The sequence below is a fragment of the Chelonia mydas genome, chromosome 15, assembly GCF_015237465.2.
Source record: "Chelonia mydas isolate rCheMyd1 chromosome 15, rCheMyd1.pri.v2, whole genome shotgun sequence".
NCBI lineage: Eukaryota > Metazoa > Chordata > Testudines > Cheloniidae > Chelonia > Chelonia mydas.
This window is the reverse complement of record NC_057856.1, coordinates 15,666,797-15,688,615: the sequence shown is the minus strand read 5'-3', so window position 1 is coordinate 15,688,615 and position 21,819 is coordinate 15,666,797. Positions and strand designations below refer to the sequence as shown.

Sequence of the window (21,819 nt, the reverse complement as noted above, 5' to 3'; positions counted from 1 at the left end):
CACTTTAGATAAGCTATTACCAACAGGAGAGTGGGCTGGGGGGAGAGAAAACCTTTTGTAGTGATAAACACCCATTTTTTCATGGTCTGTGTGTATAAAAACATCTTCTGTATTTTCCACAGTATGCATCCGATGAAGTGAGCTGTAGCTCACGAAAGCTTATGCTCAAATAAATTGGTTAGTCTCTAAGGTGCCACAAGTCCTCCTTTTCTTTGTGCGAATACAGACGAACACGGCTGCTACTCTGAAAGGATGTAATCAGTAACTCTTTACTCCTGATTACAGGAACTCCCCACAGTGTTAGAAGAGTCTCTCTTCGCCCCCTCTTGTCAAATTGCAGAGCTGGCAGTATTCAACTTTATTAACAGGTCTTTTGAGCAAGATTAATTGGATCCTTAAGCGATTCAGTTTCTCCTGAGATTTCACATTTGTTTAGATCCACATGCATCTGCATTTACAGCTGTCTACCTGCAATGCTTGATTATTAGACAATATTGTGAAGTCAGTATGAATAGGTTTCCCCAGAGTATCTTTCTTGATACATATTTGCAGTTTTCTGTACTGGGCTTTAGATAGCAGCTTCTTTCCCTCCTCCTCAGCGGGTACTCTTTCTGTCCAGTTGTATCATAAAATTTCTTTCCTGTCTACATGTGCAAATAGCCATTGAGTATTGCAGATGCTGCTTTGCTGGCGATATGGTTACTCCAGAGAGTTCACAAGCCTGTTCTGCAGATGAGCCAGCCTGCTTCCCTAGTCTGATCTTTTGTGTTTGCGTTCTTTCTAATCCTGTGCTAAGGTGAAATATTCTTCACAGTTTGTCAGACAGGATTATGGAGTTGACTGTAAAACTATGGAAATGACTCATCTCAGCATTTTTTTCTTCTTAGGAGTGATCTGGGATGAAAGTGAAAATGTCAGATCTGTTATAAATAATGTGGAAATGACAGCCCGGCAGAGAGATCTGCTGTCTCGCAGACCCCTTTTCTATCTGCTGCTATTGAAAAGAAATAAGTCTAGGATCATAGAATATCAGGGTTGGAAGGGACCTCAGGAGGTCATCTAGTCCAACCCCCTGCTCAAAGCAGGACCAATCCCCAATTAAATCATCCCAGCCAGGGCTTTGTCAAGCCTGACCTTAAAAACTTCTCTGGAAGGAGATTCTACCACCTCCCTAGGTAACACATTCCAGTGTTTCACCACCCTCTTGGTGAAAAAGTTTTTCCTAATATCCAACCTAAACCTCCCCCACTGCAACTTGAGATCATTACTCCTTGTCCTGTCCTCTTCTACCACTGAGAATAGTCTAGAACCATCCTCTCTGGAACCGCCTCTCAGGTAGTTGAAAGTAGCTATCAAATCCCCCCTCATTCTTCTCTTCTGCAGACTAAACAATCCCAGTTCCCTCAGCCTCTCCTCATAAGTCATGTGTTCCAGACCCCTAATCATTTTTGTTGCCCTTCGCTGGACTCTCTCCAATTTATCCACATCCCTCTTGTAGTGTGGGGCCCAAAACTGGACACAGTACTCCAGATGAGGCCTCACCAATGTCGAATAGAGGGGAATGATCACGTCCCTCAATCTGCTCGCTATGCCCCTACTTATACATCCCAAAATGCCATTGGCCTTCTTGGCAACAAGGGCACACTGCTGACTGATATCCAGCTTCTCGTCCACTGTCACCCCTAGGTCCTTTTCCGCAGAACTGCTGCCTAGCCATTCGGTCCCTAGTCTGTAGCGGTGCATTGGGTTCTTCCATCCTAAGTGCAGGACCCTGCACTTATCCTTATTGAACCTCATCAGATTTCTTTTGGCCCAATCCTCCAATTTGTCTAGGTCCCTCTGTATCCTATCCCTGCCCTCCAGCGTATCTACCACTCCTCCTAGTTTAGTATCATCCGCAAATTTGCTGAGGGTGCAATCCACACCATCCTCCAGATCATTTATGAAGATATTGAACAAAACCGACCCCTGGGGCACTCCACTTGACACCGGCTGCCAACTAGACATGGAGCCATTGATCACTACCCGCTGAGCCCGACAATCTAGCCAACTTTCTACCCACCTTATAGTGCATTCATCCAGCCCATACTTCTTTAACTTGCTGACAAGAATACTGTGGGAGACCGTGTCAAAAGTTTTGCTAAAGTCAAGAAACAATACATCCACTGCTTTCCCTTCATCCACAGAACCAGTAATCTCATCATAGAAGGCGATTAGATTAGTCAGGCATGACCTTCCCTTGGTGAATCCATGCTGACTGTTCCTGATCACTTTCCTCTCATGTAAGTGCTTCAGGATTGATTCTTTGAGGACCTGCTCCATGATTTTTCCGGGGACTGAGGTGAGGCTGACTGGCCTGTAGTTCCCAGGATCCTCCTTCTTCCCTTTTTTAAAGATTGGCACTACATTAGCCTTTTTCCAGTCATCCGGGACTTCCCCCGTTCGCCATGAGTTTTCAAAGATAATGGCCAGTGGCTCTGCAATCACAGCCGCCAATTCCTTTAGCACTCTCGGATGCAACTTGTCCGGCCCCATGGACTTGTGCACGTCCAGCTTTTCTAAATAGTCCCTAACCACCTCTTTCTCCACTGAGGGCTGGCCATCTACTCCCCATGCTGTGACGCCCAGCGCAACAGTCTGGGAGCTGACCTTGTTCGTGAAGACAGAGGCAAAAAAAGCATTGAGTACATTAGCTTTTTCCACATCCTCTGTCACTAGGTTGCCTCCCTCATTCAGTAAGGGGCCCACACTTTCCTTGGCTTTCTTCTTGTTGCCAACATACCTGAAGAAACCCTTCTTGTTACTCTTGACATCTCTTGCTAGCTGCAGCTCCAGGTGCGATTTGGCCCTCCTGATTTCATTCCTACATGCCCGAGCAGATGGCCAGATCCCCAGCTGATGCAAATCTACACAGCTCCCTTGACTTCAGTGGAGTTACATCTGTTTACAGCAGCCAAGGATCTGGTCCAGAATGTCTAAATTACTGTGTCAATTTGGATGAAGTATATCCCCTTACACTGAGCCAGGTTGCTTAGTTAGGAGTTGAACTGCTGAGTTCTTAGTTTAGTATTGGGCTCTATACCATATACTTTATTGATCCTATGAAAGTGTATTTAATGCAGTAGTAAATAATTTCCAAACCTCACAGCAGCAACAGAGTATCCAGAGTGCAATTAAACTGGTAATTTTCTGCTCGTTGCCTTTATTTTTGTCAGGAAAACACCTTTCAGGATTTAATGTGACACAAAGAAGGTTGTGGTTTGATGGGCCAGCAGTAAAAAATTACATCCCTGAGAACCCTGGGTGAACAGAATATATAATACAGCCAATAAATAATCTTATCAGTCACACTTGATGAGAGCAGTGTGGGGGCAGTGGGTTGTGTTAATCATTCCAAAATTTGATTTCATGGGGACATTTAGGCATCAGAGTGGTAGTGGGAAAGGGAATGAAAATGTATACAAAGGAGTCAGGAGCCCCATAATCCTGAGCACAATGGCAGCACCACCAAATAAGTATGAGTGCTGGGAGCGATTTGAAGGGTAATGGGAATCTAATGAAGAGCAAACATCAGGGTTGTTTGTTTTGTTTTTGTTTTTAGGAGGAGAGTCCTATTGGGGAAAACCTTTTAAAGATGAGTTCAAGCCAAATCTGTCCCACACTGGACGTGGTATTCTTAGCATGGCCAATTCAGGACCCAACAGCAACAAATCACAATTGTAAGTGGTCACTTCCTATTTTATAAGGGGTTTTCTTATAGAGTTAAGAAAATAAATGGAATTCTATGAACTACTTATGATGCACCAGAATGAAATGTTCTCCCAGGTACTTCGTATTGATACCACCAAAGTGGAAGATCCATTTTAAACAGTAAGATGAGAGCAACTTGAAGCATGCCATGAAGATCTGTAGTTCCTTTGTGGTTTTGGTATCATCAGTAGAGTTCCCTGTTTCATAATTTGTTGTCTTTGTTCATTTTCTCTGGCTCTTCAGAGAAAAGAGGTTGTTCCTACTATGGAACTTTTAAAAAGACATTCTCTTATGGCTCAATCCTGCAAGGTGCTGAGCACTATAGCACCTTCACTTAGACATGTGATTAACTTTAGGTACATGAGTAATAGTCCCATTGTCTTTAATAAGATTACTCATGTGCTTAAAGCTAGGTACTTGCTTAAGTAGTTTGCTGCACTGGGACCAAAGTGCTGGGCACCTTGTAGGATCAAGCCCTTAGAGCCTGTCTTGAAGCTGAACATTATTGCCAGATCACTGATGCTAAATCAACTAGTGGATAGTGGAGTTTTCTTTAAATAAGATATTTCAGGTACCCAGGAAACAGATTATAGGAAATTATTTGGAACAACTCGCAAGAGCTACTGTTCATACTCTGTGTGATTTACTGCTATTGTGTCACAACATCTACTTTCATGTGTGCCTATATTTTGCCTTGGCACTGTAAATTTACACAAAGTTCCTTTTATACCATGAAGTCCTTGAGACTCTCCAGCTGCTTGCTTTTATAAGACTTCATAGACAATGTTTAGAATTTTCTGAGAACTGTTGCTAACTTAGAAGCTGTATGAATGGCTCACCTATACAGGTGACAGGTGATGGTCACACTGATGTAGAACGAGGTAGGTAGATAGGTTCAGTGTACAAAGTTACAATAGATCATTTTTATAAGCACCTGGTCCTGACAAGGACTTTAGTAAAATTCAGTCTTCATCCCAGGAATCCTCAGGAATTAGGTTAATTCCCTGTTTGGTTTGTTTTGGCTGTCCTCATGAATGATGAGCTTTCAGTATTTTATAAGGCCCATGTTAGCTCTCAAGTATTTTTGGTATACTGTTATCTGATTGACTTCTGCTGGTCTAATTATTGTACAACTGAGAATAAGATGATACAGAGGATGCATAAAGAAGATTAAATTTAATGTGCGCCCCTTGAGAGACTCATGCATTAATCCAGGGATTTCCAAACCTTTTCATGGGGTTAACCACATCTTAATAGAGAAATTACCTTGCAGATGTCATCCACTCCCATTTACAATCGCATAATTTCTGTGTGGCAACTACAGTACTTGCATACATGGGAAAGTGCTATTAGGAAAATGTTTTATTTTTAGCTGTCTATAATGCTATGTAACCAATGAAAACAAGGAGGAGAGCCAGCACTATGTGCTAGCCAACTCTCCAGGGACCATCAGTGTCCACAAACCACGCTATGGGACCCTCTGCATTATATACAGTTGTGGTCGGAGCTTCCAAAGAAATGTTAAGCCATTCAAAAAAGTTTGAGTGTTTGAGCTTACTTTGCAAATGATATCTTAGACCCTACATTTAAGTTTTGCAAAACTTTAAACAAAACATAATAGCAACAAAAGTTTTCTGAGTTTTTTTATTTCAGTGAAACACTGTTTAATTTAAATATTCTTCTGCAGTGTTTGCAACCTAAACATGGCATTACTGAGCCAATAAGAGAGATGGATTGTAAACAGGCCAATATAGCTTCACTTTACCTGTAAAAAATAAATATTGTAAATGGTGAAAATTAAATCTATTTTGAAAATTGGTACTGACCTAGTGAGGCACAGTGTTAAAGTTCTTTGCCAGGTACAGAATCCTGATCCTTATAAATGTAATCTAATTCAGGAGCAGGAGCCATAAGGACTTGCTAACCTACAATGGCATTCTTAAAATCTGAATGTTCACAGAAGGGGATGTTCAGCTGAGTCAAAGGCGTTTGCATAAGTTATTCGTTAAAATGGTAAATAGGACTGTGTGTGAGAAACTGGAATAAAAGTATCAAAACATGAGGAGTAAAGAACTGGCTGTTGTCAGATACAGTCCACAAAAAGTAAAATATGGTAAGAGTCATTCATTGTACTCCCCACAGAAAGGAGATGGTTAAAGTCTCATCATAGTGGGTTGCCATGTACATTTTTTTAAACATAGTTGGCTTTTAAAATATTGTTGAATCTTAAGGGTCATATTCTGAGTGTCATGTTCGTGTCTCCCTTCAGCTTTATCACATTTCGCTCCTGCACATACCTGGACAAGAAGCACACCATTTTTGGAAGGTAAGAGAAGGAATAGAACTACATCATGGATATAGTATGTCCTGTGTACTTTCAAGGCATGGAGATGAGTCTGGTAACTTTTACACTTGATTTGAAGCAAAATCCTGATTTAAGAGCAAACTCTGTCCTCATCTCTGCGGGCCTCAATTGACAAATATTCCTCTTACTTTCCATGCTCATTAGCTGATTTCCTGCACATTTCTCTGGGTCTGATACCTGGACGCCTTTTAATGTCTAATTTTGTTGACGTCTCTTTTCTCCTTTCACTTATTTTGTGGCAGAGCACACTCCTCTTGCCCCGAGTAGGTCGTGGGTATTCCAGCACCACCACCAGTCGGGCATTCCCTTTGCCATCATTTTTCTCCCTGTCCACTCTTTCATCATCATCAGTAACCAAATTATTGTGAGATTTTCTGTTGATGGGCCTCCAGGAATGGTCAAGAATGGAACAATCAGCACTCTTGCTCTCTTTTTTTAAATATTTACACACTCATCACTGTGACACAAGCGATTACCTGTTCAACACTCTACCTTCATCACTTCAGGAACTGCCAACCAATAGGTCAGTCGTGACCCAGTGTTTCCTATGTGGTGGCATAGAACACTGAGCTATTGCATAGGGCCAGCTCTTCTGAGCGCCCTTTATTTTGCATCCTAATGTCATTACTGTGACAGATATGGCAATTTCCTGCAACATCCTTAGGAGACCATATAAATTAAGTTTAAGTATCTTTGGGATCCATTGTATTAAGTGGATGATTTATTTGTCATTGTGGGTTGGGATTATGTGTAACCTCTTGAGGGGGGAGATGTGACAGATGTGAGACCTGGGGTTTCAAAGGTTTTTAGAGAACAATATGCCAGACAAGAATGGACTTTTGGAACAAAAAGTGTGAAGTGGTTTTCCTGGGAACTATGTAGGGAGAGTTTTTCCTGGCTGCAAATTCCCCACCTCCAGTTATGCAAAAACCCAGCCTTTCAAATCTATGCCCAAAGGAGTGGACCTTTGTCTGCTGATCACCTGTTACATGAACATGAAGTGGTATAAAGGCAGGATTGCATGGTGGTTCTGATTCTGAATCTGAGACAGTTATGAACTTGTAACCATGGGGAAAACCCAATTGTGGATTTTCAAGGACTGACACCTACCAGAGCCTGAAGTTGGAGTTGGAGTGATCTCTGGTAAGCTTATTAGCATGTGTAGGTTTTTATTGTTTTAATATGTTTTTTAATGCTTTCACTGTAAGAATAAATGTGCTTGTTTATGAAGAGCTCAGTGCTAACTTATAAATTTGGGCCATTGTGCTGTGTGTAGCCTCTAGGAAGAGAGCAAAGTACACACCCTATCCTGGAAGACAGGGAATTGTGCGGCCTGGACAAACCCCAGTCAGGAGGGAGAGACGTGGGTATCTACCCAAGAGAGATGATGGCTGAGGAGCTGGGAGCCTAGGGAGGGTGCCCTTGAGAGAGTTGCAAGGGAGAATACAGGTGCAGTTGCCCTGAAGTGCAGCAATTACAGTGGTAAAAATATTAACCCAATGAGTATCAACATGGGGAACTCCAAGGACCATTCCCTGTTGTGAGTGGAATGGTGTTCCCATGGTCCTAGTCCATTCAAAACCCCAAATATTGCAAAGGCCAAGGAATATAATGCAGATTGGCAAAGAAAGTGCAGCATGTCGTTATTTCCATCGCTGCAGGTGCAAGCACTGATAATAGGTGGTGCTAAATTATGTAAAGCTGTTCAAATGAACATGTCAGTGTAGTGGTAGATACGTTCAGTTTTATCAGACTATTTCATTGATCGTTCCTTAGAATCCTATGCTTTTTCTTTTCTTTTCTTTTTTTCTTTTTATTGCAACTTCTTTTATTGACTTTTGATTTTTACTCAATTTGAAAAACTGCTTAAAATAAATGTATGTAGTACTCAGTGTGATTAGATGTTATACAGTAGAGCTGTTCAGTATCTCTGATAAATTATTTTCCACTGGGCTTCCCAGTGTAGCCCATTGTAAGTTTTCAGGCAGGGATTGGTTTCATGGTGTGTGTTCTGTAGAGCCAAGCATATTGTTGGCACTTAGCACAATAGTAATTTCTGACTGTTAATGTTCCCAATACTGACACTGCAATAACTGCACTCCCTGAGTTACTCTCCTTCTGCCAAGGTATCCCATTTGCCTTGCTAGTGGCTCCTCCAGGTACAAGTTAAAGCTCCTGTATCACTTTGTGAAACGAAAGTGGATAACTTCAGTTTCCTGGCCAGCATTCTATCTCACTTAAACAAGTTCTAATGTTAAAAGCTGTGAGTGAACATATTCCTACAGTAACTGCACTGCCTGTACCTAAGGGCTTGTCTTCGCTGCGAAGTTAACTTCAGTTGTAACTCGAGTATTGTCCCTGAAATCTGAAGTCCCTTTTTTAGTGGATTCTAAATCAGAGTGTACTATGTAGATTTCTGGCTTCAACATGAAATTGAGGGTTATTTCTTTTGGACAATATAAGAACATCACTATATGCTGAGAGCCAAATTCTGCGCTCAGCTGTTCCCTCCTTCATGCAACTTCTGTTTTTGCCAGTAGGGTTGCATGTATGTACTTAAGGGTAGAATTTTGCCTCGTATATGTAATCGTTGTAAAGAGAGTGAAGAGGAGACAGTGCCTTCAAATGAAGGTGTATTATAGGCTGTGTGGATTTCCTGCTGCAGTGGAGTTGCCTAGATTAATTCAGTAATTACCCTCTCCAGTGATAATTGGCAATGAACTGCCTGACATTAAAAATGCTGTAATTAACTTGAAAATTAACTAATGGCTTTTGCTGTCTTCTAACTGCTTGGTAAGACATTTAATTGAAAAACCCAAATTGGTGTAAACCATTTGGTATTTACCATCTCTGCCCAGTGTGGGGCAGGCATTTTCTTCTGGATGAGAAGCATTTTAGGAAGGCCCACTGCATGGGGACATTCCTCTGAGTTCCTTTTTATATCATTACCCTAGCTCAGGGATTCTCACAACATAATTTTTGGTAGCCTCAGAGGACAGCCGCCAACTCTTGCTGGTGGCCGCTCTGAGAATTTTTCCTAAAATAGTTTGTTTAACTTTAGGCAGAACAAATAAATATGCACATATATACATGTCCATATCATTGTAATTTATTTATCTTGGGGTTTTTTGCAGACTCAGTAATAACAATAATGTACAGTTATCGCTATTCTTTACTGGACCTAAACAGAATAGAAACAAAAATACGGTGCTTTGCATGTTTCGATTTTTTTCAGATTGCTAGGTAGTAAGTCTGCTACTGTGAAAAGTGATATTTGTATATTTGTTTAATATCATTTTTCACAGAAGATTTACTCATCCCTGGCATGTTGGGGGACAAATTAAGCCTGGGATGAGGAGGTGAGTAAGGAGGCAGGGGGGCACACTGAGTGCTCCCGACAAAGGAAATATGATCAGGGTCACAGTACACTTGCTCCTCTTTTTTTTTCCCCAATCACATTTCCCACCTATGAGTGTAAGTGCCACTCAGTGTGCATCCAGACATATAGTTTGACCTTCAGTAAGCAAGGTCAAGGTCTCCAATGATGTCCTGTCTATGAATTCTGAAATCAAGTGTGAGCTGAAGAAACCTCCAAAGTCAGAGGCAGAACCATCATAACGATTCAAAGATTGCTGGCTCCTGACTAGCTGCTCACAAGACACGACAACATGACCCATGCATAAAAATTATCAATACAGAGAGGACAGTGAGCTTAAGCTGTTCTTCTGGAAGTAATGTCACTGCTGCTCATGCAATTCTGTGAGAGCAGAACTCTGAATGCAAGAGGAGGGGGAGAGGGTATAGTATCTTTTCTTGTGTATAGGGCAGTTGGCTAAAATCTGTTGGCTGGAGCAATCAAAAGTAATTGTATTATTTCAGAATTGATTGGCTGTTGTGTGACAGCTATGGCAATTTCTTGGGATACCCTGGACAAACCTTATTGAATTAAATTTAAGTATCTTTGGAGCCCATTGTATTAAAAATGCAAAGTTTTTGTATTATGATGGGATTACATGTAACTGCTTTTGCCGGGAGACGTGGCCAATGTAAACCTTGGGGAGTGTTATGAACTTCAAAGCATTATTTTAAACAATGGGCCAGACAAATAAAGTTAAGTGAAGTTCCTAGGAAATACTTGGGGAGGAGAATGCAAATTACCACCTCTAGTTATGCAAAGACCCAGCCTTTTGAAGCTCCTCCCTGAGGAGTAGAAAGAAAAGGAGTACTTGTGGCACCTTAGAGACTAACCAATTTATTTGAGCATGAGCTTTTGTGAGCTACAGCTCACTTCATCGGCTCACGAAAGCTCATGCTCAAATAAATTGGTTAGTCTCTAAGGTGCCACAAGTCCTCCTTTTCTTTTTGCAAATACAGACTAACACGGCTGTTACTCTGAAACCTGAGGAGTAGGGGACCGTTGTCCGGCTGATTACCAATTCATGGTCTCTGCAGATCAAAGATCCAAACCGTATAAAGGAGTGTCTCTCATATTCATGGTGCTTGCTCTGAACAAACAACTGTTATGAACCTTTCAGAGTAGCAGCCGATGAAGTGAGCTGTAGCTCACGAAAGCTTATGCTCAAATAAATTTGTTAGTCTCTATGGTGCCACAAGTCCTCCTTTTCTTTTTGCAAATACAGACTAACACGGCTGCTACTCTGAAACCTGTCAAATAGAGACTAATGTCCTCATTACTAAATGCAAATCCAATGAAAGTTCTTCCAAAGTGCTGGAATGCCAGTCAGTCTGAAACTAAGTGTCAGCAAGGAAGAGTAAAAGCAATAGGAAAAACCCCTAACATAGGCACTAGATTGACTAAGCAAAAGTCTTGGAGTGCATTTTAAACAAAAATGTACTGATAATGGTAAACTAAGACCTGACTCATATGCCTCCTATGACTGACCCGAAAAGACATTCTTATAAACCGAGAGCCTGATGTCTTAAACGGTAAGATCTTGCGGGCACCGACTGTGTACATCACCTAGCACAATGGTGCCTGGTTCCTGACTAAGCCTCTAGGTGCTACACAGTACAAACGATTGTTAGGGCCTTTCAGATTTCAGCAGTCAGGCCTCTCTTTTCCTGACCCAATGGCAACTTGTAGATTCATTTTTGCTTTTAGGATCAAAGGAAGATTTTTTCGGTGTTCCACAACCCAAAGGAAGCTTCAGAAGGTTATTGATCCAGTCCTCCTTGTCCATTTCAAAGTTTTTCCCTTTATACTGCACTGTTTAGTCTTTCAGCTTTCATCTCTCTCGTACTGCTTTCATCTCAGTACTGGAGCTCCTAGTTAATTAGTGGTCCCTCCACTGTCTCTGTGGTAGCATTCTTGCATGTTGTTTTCTAGCTACACAATCATATGAGACTGAGGATACAGTTCAAGGGTCTAGTCAAGTAAATTCTTACTGCTGAATGTAGTGCTTATTATTCTGAGTACTCACAGTAATGAGTACTTTTATTATTGGTATTATGGTAACATCCGGAGACCCAAACCAAAATCAGGGCCTCATTGTTCAACACTGTACAAACACAAAGTAATAAACTGTCCCTGCCCTCGAGGCCAGGTAAACTTCGTTATTTCAAGTCAGACTTTAACAATACTAGTTAATAACAAAGATGGTAGCAGATTTCTAAATATTGTAGATTCTACATAAGGATGAGTGCTAATGGGCACCTTTGCAATACATTTAATAATTTTGGGGCAACACAGTGATGGATCTCAGAAAAAGAACAAAACCCTTGAGGCTATTTGGATTCTGGAGTACAATCTCTCACCATTTCCCCCCCAGTGAGAAGTATGTAAAAATAGATCAGATATGGGGTCTAAACTAGTTCCATTAGAAATGGCACGCAGTCTTTGAAAAAGTACTGGCAACAGAAAATTTCTAATTTTTCATTCATCTTGTCAAAAGATGAAGCTCCATAAATACCAGCAAAATATATTAATATTGTAGGATGTCTAGCCTTGGGATACGGTAATATTTCATTGAGATTTCCAGTGCTCAGCTATCTGGCTGCTTCTAAATTATCATGAAAACACAAGAAGATAATGACTGGAACTATTGGTTAGAAAACGCTTCTGTATCAAATCCTAAGTTTGCTTCAGGGGCAATTAAAAATACAGAGAGCATATCTTTAGAGTTTGGTTTAATTTTCAGCATTATAAGTGAATCTGTGATATCAGCCAGGAGGAGGAGATGAAAATTGGGTATCTGCTATAAAATCTCAAAAGTGTGTGCAGGGTTTTGGAAGCTCTGTGGAACTCTGGGAAGATTTCCCCTGTGTGCTACCTAGAGTTTCAAAAAAAAAAAAAAACCCCGAGACTTCTCTAGCCTGCATAAATATTTTTATTGTTTAACAGCCATGTGAAGCTGGGATCTAACTGTAAAATGTAGATAAGACCCTTGAGGACTGAAGTGGAGAGGTTTTGTAAAGCAGTGCAGCAGCAGCAACAAAATTAATAATTGTAGCAAGATTGTGCTGCACAAATATTTAGAAATTATTTTAGCTTGAGTCATTTTCTGTGTCTGGCTGGATCTGACTTTTCTTGTCCTTTTGTACCTGGTCTAGCCATAGTTTTTGTATCAGTTTTTGTATCAGTGTAACTGTAAGTTAGGGATGTGATTATTTTTGTTTTTTGGATAGTTTAGTAGTGTGGATGCAGTTACAATAATATCAAGTTGCTTTATACCAGGATAGCTTATTTCCCTTTCTATATGGGACTAAAAAAGCTATCGTGCTATAAGCACATTTATACTGATATAACTGGGTCCACACTAAGGGGCTGTCCTGCTTTGCCTCCACCAGTGTAGCCAAAGTGGTACAGTGTTTGTGTGTAGACAAGGCCTTACATAAGGAAAAAACATTTGCTCGTCGGAATCCCCATAGTACAAACAAAGTTAGTTTTGGTCAATTGCATTTTATTCATGTAACCCTTACAAGGAGTGTATGAACAATGTAAGTACTAGGCTGCCAGCTTGCTATACAGTTGTTTCATCACCAAACAGTATTTCAACCATTTTAATTGCCCTAACAGGTAGCGATTTCTTTGAAAAACAGAGTGTGATAATATCAGCATCAAGAAAATCCTGTTGCTGTCCCAAATGACTTCAAGTCTTGTTAGAACTGGTTAGAACTGAATATCTGTCAAAGGTCTGCAAGGACACAGAAATTACATTAGAAGCATGTAATATGTCACCATGCATGAATATTAATACATGAAAGTAGTTTTTAATACTACTTACTTATTGACTGAGGCATTCTCATCTGAAGGGGTTAAGCTAATGCCTGGTGTGTTAGAGGTTATAATAGAGAATCCATGATATGGAAAAAAGAGAATTATGTAAGGAGACGTGGTTTTGCCTGTATTATATGGTGATTTTCGTTAGTGAACTGAACGCTCATTTTGCCTTCCTGAGCACAGAATTCATGCAAGGTATACAAGAATTTGGACTTAATTCATAAAGCTGCCTTAAATCTATAAAATGGTTCAATTTTCTGAGTGACAGTTACTTAAAAAGTTCCATCCCTGAGAAAACCAGAACTGTTATCAGATATTTTTTTACAGAAGCCCTCTCATATTTTTGATTCAGAGGCTTTTTTAATTAGCCTGAAGCAAAGAACAAAAACAAGTAAATTATTTGTTACCTAGGCAGTTTTTTTTCCTTATTTATTGATGCCGTTTTCACATGGATGACAAATTTGTGGTGATGATGATGATGATGTGTCCAAATGCCTTGTTACCAAAAATGTTCCCTCTGTCCACATGGAGTGGTAGCTAGACCAACTTTTTCCTTCCGTGAGAAAACACATCAGCACAAAAGGAAGTCTATAACATTTAAAGCTAAACAGCCATAAGAGTTCTGAGTGAAGCAGCCATAGGCAGCATTAACCAAACCATTGTACATACAGTATACTGATCCAGTGCCCACTGAAGTCAAAGGAAGGATTCTTAGCTTAGTAAGCACAATACAAAGAATACTTTTTGATGTTTGTGTGATGTTATTTTTCTAACAGCTTGTGTGATTTAAAGTGACCTCCAAAATTGCACCTGTAAAGTTAGCAAGTACACCCAGTTATCCGAGCAGGGAACACTAGTACTGAAATGGGCCCCAGATTTTTATATATGGACTGAAAAAGAGACTCTGCTAGAACTCGGCTCCCCAGCTCAGCTTGACATTGTAAAAGCTTCAACATGACCCTGCCTGATCTGGTTGTGTTTCCATGCAGGAACTGTAATTTAAAGGAACACAATAGAGCATTAGATTTGGAGGGAACACTCCAATCAGTGTGAAATGTTCTGGTTTTCATTATAACATTGCTCCTAGTACATTGCTAAGGTGTTCTTGTACCTATATGGTATAATTCCATAAGAGCATCTCTTTAATGGAGTCATGCCATCTTTTTTTAGAGCTTTTCAGGTTTTAGAATAACAGTGAAACTTTTCTTAAACACCTTTTTCTTTCTGCAAAAGCGTTTGTACCTATATTGGTCTGTTACTTTATTACCTGCGTTTGAGACAGAGTTAATTTGGGTCTATTGTCTGTACTTTGTCAGATTTCCCCCAAGCGGAAGAGTTGAGATTAATTCTATGTAGGTCTCCCAGCTGTTCCTCATTAAAGATATCTCCATCCATTAAGACTCCCTCCATTCTACTTTAGTCCTGTGTTATCACACTTCTGAATATCAGTTTTAACAACAACATTGCTGATTCTAGAGGACTTTATGGTAGAATCCAAAGTCCGGTCATTTTCATAGTGACCCACATTTCAATTCATACTGATCCAGCATTTGGCCTTCACAAATTGAAGTCTTTTTTATTCTGATCAGATATCATTAAGTCTGACTTGTTAAATGTGTGCACACCGCGTACTTCACCACAGTGAAAGATCAGCACTTAAGTCAGACAGCGATAAATTGGGTACTGATAAAATATAGCTACAACTGGAGTTCGATTTCATCCTTGCAGTGTCTGGCCTCTTTCCAGCACTGAGTGAAAGTTTAGTACAGGTGATTTGACACTGCTAAAATTCATCAGCAGGAGGCTTCTGGGTGCATAGGGCAACTAACTCCTTCCCTTTCATCAAAACCTCCTGATGACTGAATTTGGATTATTTTACATCTTGCACTTTGGCCCAAATCCAGAAAAACACTTAAGCACGTGTTTAACTTTTAGCACATGAGCAGTTCCATTGAATTCAACAGGAATACTTATGTGTTTGAAGCCAAGTGTGTAGCTATGTCCCTTGCTGGATGGGGCCTTTATTATTCGTGATTTATAAAGATCCAGGGCTAGTTGTTAGAGTGAAAGTCTTTAATAATGCTAGAAGTAATTATCTTCTAGCAAAACCAGTTTGCTGCGGTGGGTTATAATTTGTGACAAACCAGTATTAATTCCTTTGTTCCCAACTGCTATTTTAGGGGGTTGTCACAATACAACCTCAAATGACTCGCCAGTGTGTTGATTTTATCTCCTTCCTTTAAAAATGTTCATCTTGGTTTTAAAACCTTCGCTTTGGCCCACAGGGCCATGTTGGGACACTCACTGTCTGGGTTTCTATATATCTGCTAAGCACATGTAGCAAGGATTTGTCTCTTTTCAAGCTGAGGGGAAACATCTGCCGCATCGCCCTCCACAATGAGTGGTTAATGTTCCATCGGTACAGCTGGAAATTAAGTCCTTTCTTCTGTTTTAGAGTGGTTGGTGGTTTTGAGGCTCTGACAGCTATGGAGAATGTGGACAGCGATCCAAAAACAGATCGTCCCAAGGTACTACTTAAACTTAAACCAAAAGGGTCACCAAACAAAGGGAGCGCATGTGTGTCCCCTGAATGTGTCCCCTGTTACTGCTTATTTTTAAAAGTTAGCTTCAGGAAAATGAAACAAACCCAATTAGCAGCTTCTGGTACCTTTAATTTTAATTTTCTGTTCCCAGGAGGAAATACGAATTAAATCAATAACTGTTTTTGTTGATCCGTATGAAGAGGCAGATGCTCAGGTGAGGAGGGAATCATCTGTTTGATAGGTTTGCAAAGAAATATTTAATTCTAAACTGTAGCCCCGTCCACTTCTCTGTATCATCTGTTTGATAGGTTTGCAAAGAAATATTTAATTCTAAACTGTAGCCCCGTCCATTTCTTAGGGTTAGGGTTATCATACTCATCCCATGTTGCATGCCTTTCTTGTCTTCCCCTAGGGTGCTTACACCTATGTTTACAAACAAAGACTGAACAGCTGCAATTTGAGGCTGTCTCATTTGCTAGAAACATGCTAGTGTTGGAGTGGATAGTAGTTCGTAGAGTAAAGCAGCGCAAGGTTCATAATACACCAGACTTTTAAAGGCTCCCCCATGTCCCCCAGAGTTACCTCTGCCTTCCCAATGGTAGTTGCCTATCACCTGCAATGGAGCGATGGCCATAGACCATTCACTCCTAGTGGCCCCCTTGAGGCACCGTTAGCCAAGCATGCACTGTAAGTCATGGCAGCGATAGTATTTTATAGTACTTTGCAACTACAAAGCGCTTTAGACACGGTCGCCTTTTCTTTGAACTAATCTCTTGTAACATACTCTAATAATACTCATTTTTCTCAGATCTCTGCAGAGAGAGAGAAGGCCCGACAAGAGGAGGAAGCAGCCAAAACCAAAACTAAGGCTGTCCTGCCAAAGAAAGAGAGCCAGGCTCCCAAAACTTACCGGCAGGGCATTGGGAAGTATATTAATATGGCTGCAACGTAAGTCCCTTGCACAACGGTGCTTTGTTCAGTGTTTGTGCTCTCTTGCACTGGGAACTCCCCTTTCCGCTGTGGCACTAATGCTACCCAGTCCTATGGCTCAGTATTGTATGGGACACACTGTCACATACCAGCTGTTTGTTTGATGTCAATGGACCTTGCTAGGGACATTCATGTACCAATCACAGCAGTCAGTGTCTGGCCCTATTGTTTTAAGGATTAAAAAGCCACAGCTGATCATTAACAGCATGTATGTGTGTGTGGTTACAAACACTTTTATAATCTTTATTGAGGAGCCTATCCATCACTTCCTGGACAGAACCTGAATTCAGTCTTCTGTGTTTCCCCTTCTGCAGCTATTACTAAGAACTCTAAAGCAGCATTTCCCTGCACATACCTTGTACTGTTGATAGTTTAGCTTTCCAAGGGCGAGCGCCAAACCCTGGCCCAGCTTTTCAACTATTTTGGAAAATTAAAAGGAATTTGTACCTCTACGTTTTGAACAGGCTTCTACCAAATCCTCCCACAAACGTAGCTGTCACATTGTAGTGTCCGCAAAGGCATGTATTTGTATGTATGGACCTTGGCTGTTGATGAGCCTGTATGTCTGTGCAGTTGGGAGATTCTGGTGCCCATTCAGTTGAAAATGTGTCCTGTAATTTTAGCCAGCACATGTACATTGTTAATCATTTGGGTCTTTTAAAAGTTTAGCTACAAGTGTTGCTGTTCACCTCTGTTAAAATTGTGCTGAAATTCAGTTGAACTTAAAATTGCTTTCCTGCTCCACCGTGGTTACTATGGAAACATGTAGGAAAGTTTGCAAGATTAATAGTCTATGCTGAGTGGCCAACTGGTTCCCTGAGGTTTTTTCCCCAATGTCTTCCATCCCTGCAGTCTTCTCTGTAACATGCGTGACACTGGTCTCCAATGAAACCTTTGGTGGTTTCAGTCTGATCCCTATTGGCCACCTCATGGGACCTGGCAATCAAGTAAATTTCTGCATGATTCATAGGCTCTGCTCAAGAGATGCCAGGAATAGCAACATGGGCTGCTGTTGGTCTGGATCAAGATGCATTTGGCAGCACCAGGAGGAGTGAGAAATGTCACACAGCCCCATACTCCTTGCATTGTGCCCTGCGAACTGCTTTTAATCCTTTTGCTTTTAAAAACACTAAGCACTCCATAGGAAGGTGAGCAAAAAGGCTCATGCTTTCGGATTTGCCTGTGTTCCTATGTGCTGGGCCTGAACCAAAGCCATAGATTCAAACCCCCCCATCCCTTCCACATTTCGGGAGTGTCCAAAATCCAAATCTGGAACCATCTCCAAAATTTTAAGTGGCCCCTCTCTCTTTAATGAGCTAGACCAAAACCCTGCATCTTCAACACCCCTGCAAACCACATCTCAGTGCTGCAGCCAAAGCGTCTCTGTAATTTGTATGTGACAGGCTAGCTCCATTCTATATCACACTTGGAAGGGAAAGGAATCCAGCTGCTTTTAGCCAGCTAACATTAGCAGTCACTGATATTTGTTTTCATTTTGGCTGCAGAAAACGAACAGCAGATGATGATGGGCCTTCAACCAGTGCAGCTGTGAAGAAAGAGAAAAGGAGCACAGGCTTTGGGGACTTCAGTTCCTGGTAGTAGAGTGGAGAGCCTGTCACTGGAGCAGTACAGCAAAAAAAAGCCTCCCACCAACCCCAAGGGGCATGAAAGGCAGGCTGTCCTGGGGAGGGAAAGCACTGGCCCACCCTTCTAGTGGGGAAGAAAATCACTGCTTTGTAAAAGCTCCTTAATGCGGCTTTGTTCTCTAGAGAGCTACATTCCTCCAACTGCATCTTCCTTGAAGCCCTGGGTTATGGTGGATTTTACAGCCGTGGAGTGGGCACCCCCACTACTCTTTCAGACTGTTGATTATCTAGAGCCTCTTTGTCTACTTCGCTGCTCGGCAGATTAAGCAGAGTCATCTCCGTCGGGACAGGAGCTCAGGGAACAGGCGTGGTGGTGAGCGAGCTCCTTTTTTCAGGGAATCGCTTCCAGATGAGACAGGTCCATGCCAGCTGAGTGAATTGGGGGAAATCAGTGATGACACTGTACCCCTAGCTTTAGTCTTTCCCCCAAGCTCTTTACTGGAACCCCGGGGTGCCACTTATTGTCCTCTCTCCACCTCCCTTCCTTTTTGAGGCCCTGTGCAGCCACCCTTATTCTGCCCAAGGACTGCCTCTGGAGCCTATCCATACTGCTTGTTAATGGGTTGAGAGGTTGCTGGCAATCAACATAAATCCATGGGCCTGAACAGGCTGTCTGCAGCCAACCAAATCCTGCCACAGCCTGGGAAACAGCTGATCAGGACTGGCAGCCTAATCCAGAGCCTCCACTTGGCACTGCCGAGCAGTTAGGCCACCATGTTGGCCCATTTATTGTTCTGTCTTGGTAGCCAGCTTTGCTCATAGCCACTGAAACTCCAGTGTCACCATCAGTGCCACTCTGACTAAAGGCCAGAAGGTATCAGTTCAGAACCCTGTCTTTATCTTGTGTAGCTTCCATTTGGGACAAGTGACTAGTAAGAAGCAGCATTGTAGATTTAGTTTTTAAACCTGTCCTTGTCATTGCAGAATAACAGGACTGAGTTCTGCTCTCATAGGAGAGAGAGAGCCCTGCTTTCGTTAACTGCTTGTAACAGTCCCAGAAATCACATCCATCTGATACCTCCTTTTTACAGTGTCCAACTAGAGAGAGACCTCATTAGGATAATGTGATGTCAAAGGGCATGCACACCCTGTACCTATTCACCTCAGCTGCTTAAATCCCTTCCAGAATCAGCCCCAAATATATTAATTACCAGAGTAGCCAGGCACACACAAATTAAGATGTTTCCAAACTTAAGAATTTAGGAAGAAGTGACTTGTATCAGCCCATAGCATTTAACCTTCTTAACCTCCTAATATTCTTCACCCTCTGTTTGTTACCATCCTTGTGGCCCAAAGAGGTGAGGTACTGGTCCTACAGAACAATTCTTTTCCACTGCTCCTCCCATACATTTTGAATTAGCAGAAATCCCCTCCTTACTCCATCTCAGAAGCTGAGTACTGCTTTTGCAATCAGATTTGTAAATAACGCATTTCTATTAACAGTATCTTGTTTTAAAAGAACTCTGCATTTATACAAAATTGAACTTTTGGTGAAATGTTTTCATTAAAAGCTTTTATTTCCTTTTGAATACTTGCCATTGTGACTGCTCTTATTCAGATATTTTCTAGGACTATGGCATTACAAAGTACAAGGAAATGATTCATCCATACTTTAGCAGATCTATCTATAAAGATCTTTGGACTCTTTTGGATATGATTATGACTTTCTGTAAATTATAGGAAGTTCAAACTAGCTTGAAAAGAATAGGGATTTTTTTGTTTTAAAATAGTTTGCAGTGTATAAGTTTGAACAGAATAAGCATGTGTCCAAATCTTGGCACAGGAAACATTGTGGCATTTCCCTGAAACTGACTTTCTTTGTGTATTACTAAAATTTCTAGCTCCTTTTCCTGGCAAATCTTTGCTGAGCTCTCCTGTTTAATAACTGTTGTAATATACATATGGTTGCAAAGTTCACAAATCTTGTACCACCTGGTTGCCCTGCGTACCTTCCAATTCCATTACAGGCTGGCATTTTTATACATTTTGCGAGAGTTCACCGTAGCCGTGTCTTTTTAAACTCCTCAACACCGCAAAAGATAAACGCAAAAATAGGAGGATAACAATTTGCGAATTAGATTGGCTGTCGGCAGGCAGTCTTCACCCAAGACACTTCAGTCACAGCGAGCACCACTTATGCATTAGAGTAAACTTCAGTTTGCAACACAGTGACACTGGCAGTGTGGTCAGTGGCTGGCTGGATATGTGTTGGTAGTTCCGATCATAGCCAACACAGAGCCTGAACTTCAGGTAACTAAAAGTAAACCAGCATTAGAGATGGGCTGAGGAGATGGTGGACAGAGCCTCAGGCTGGGAATTGGGTTCAAAGCAGAGGCTGGGTTTGGTTTTAGATAAAACATTTCAGGATTTATAAAAAGAAAAGGAGTACTTGTGGCACCTTAGAGACTAACCAATTTATTTGAGCATAAGCTTTATTTGAGCATAAGGATTTATGTCCTTCGTCTGTTTAGACTGTAGCGGGGACTGTCTGCTACTCTGATTGTACAGCCCCATTATTTCTGTTCTCTTTATTCTTCCTCTGGATGCTTTCACTGGCCCAGGTACTGTTATGCGGTGACCACCACTATTATTCTTTACCTTTGTACTAAATACAGGCCGGCCCCGGGGGCGGGGGGGGGGGAAATGTGTGGGGTTATTTGAATAGAATTAGGTGACAGACATGCCTATGCAGAAGGTATTTTGAGTGTGTGAGATACTCTGAAACCTGAGATAACACTGTATCTCTCTGGTGCTTCGTATTGACACACTTGCAATCCTAGAGAGAAAGTTCTGGGCTTGGTGTATGATTTCACTGCAGCACTGTGTTAACAGTTCATTCAGCAACTTGCCTAAATAGCCTACACCATCGAGTGGCAAAGTGAAGTACCTAACCAATACCGTGAACGATAGTTCAGTGAGACAACAGCTTACAGATCAGAGGTATGAAGCAATGGGATTAATTAATAAGTTAAAAGTGATTTTATTAAATACTGAAAGTAGGATTTAAGTGGTTCCAAGTAGTAACAGACTGAACAAAGTGAATTACCAAGCAAAATAAAACAAAACCCACAAATCTGTGTCTAATAAAACTGAATACAGACAAAACCTCACCAGTTCCAGTAAGCCTCCTTTTACAGACTAATCTCCTTTTAGTCCGGGTCCACAATCAGTCACACCCCCTGTAGCAATGGGATTGGTAGGCATGTACCACTCTCTTCTGTCATATAGCATGCAAACAACATTAAGGGGGGCTGGGGATTACTGGGGAATATGAGCTCTCCTCTG

The 21,819-nt window shown here is 41.3% G+C and overlaps 1 protein-coding gene across 2 annotated transcripts in view; it reads left to right on the top strand.

The window, feature by feature from the left end:
* The window catches only part of PPIL2 (peptidylprolyl isomerase like 2), a 116,014-nt gene extending 95,951 nt beyond the window's left edge, over nucleotides 1-20,063 (top strand). For both annotated transcript variants that reach the window (XM_037878449.2, XM_037878448.2), the window contains 6 exons: nucleotides 3,602-3,719; nucleotides 6,020-6,076; nucleotides 15,811-15,883; nucleotides 16,050-16,112; nucleotides 16,707-16,846; nucleotides 18,394-20,063. In XM_037878449.2, coding sequence (XP_037734377.1) covers nucleotides 3,602-3,719; nucleotides 6,020-6,076; nucleotides 15,811-15,883; nucleotides 16,050-16,112; nucleotides 16,707-16,846; nucleotides 18,394-18,487 — 545 coding nt within the window. In that variant the 3' untranslated portion in view covers nucleotides 18,488-20,063. The remainder of the gene's footprint in view (nucleotides 1-3,601; nucleotides 3,720-6,019; nucleotides 6,077-15,810; nucleotides 15,884-16,049; nucleotides 16,113-16,706; nucleotides 16,847-18,393) is intronic.
* Nucleotides 20,064-21,819: the final 1,756 nt, after the last annotated feature.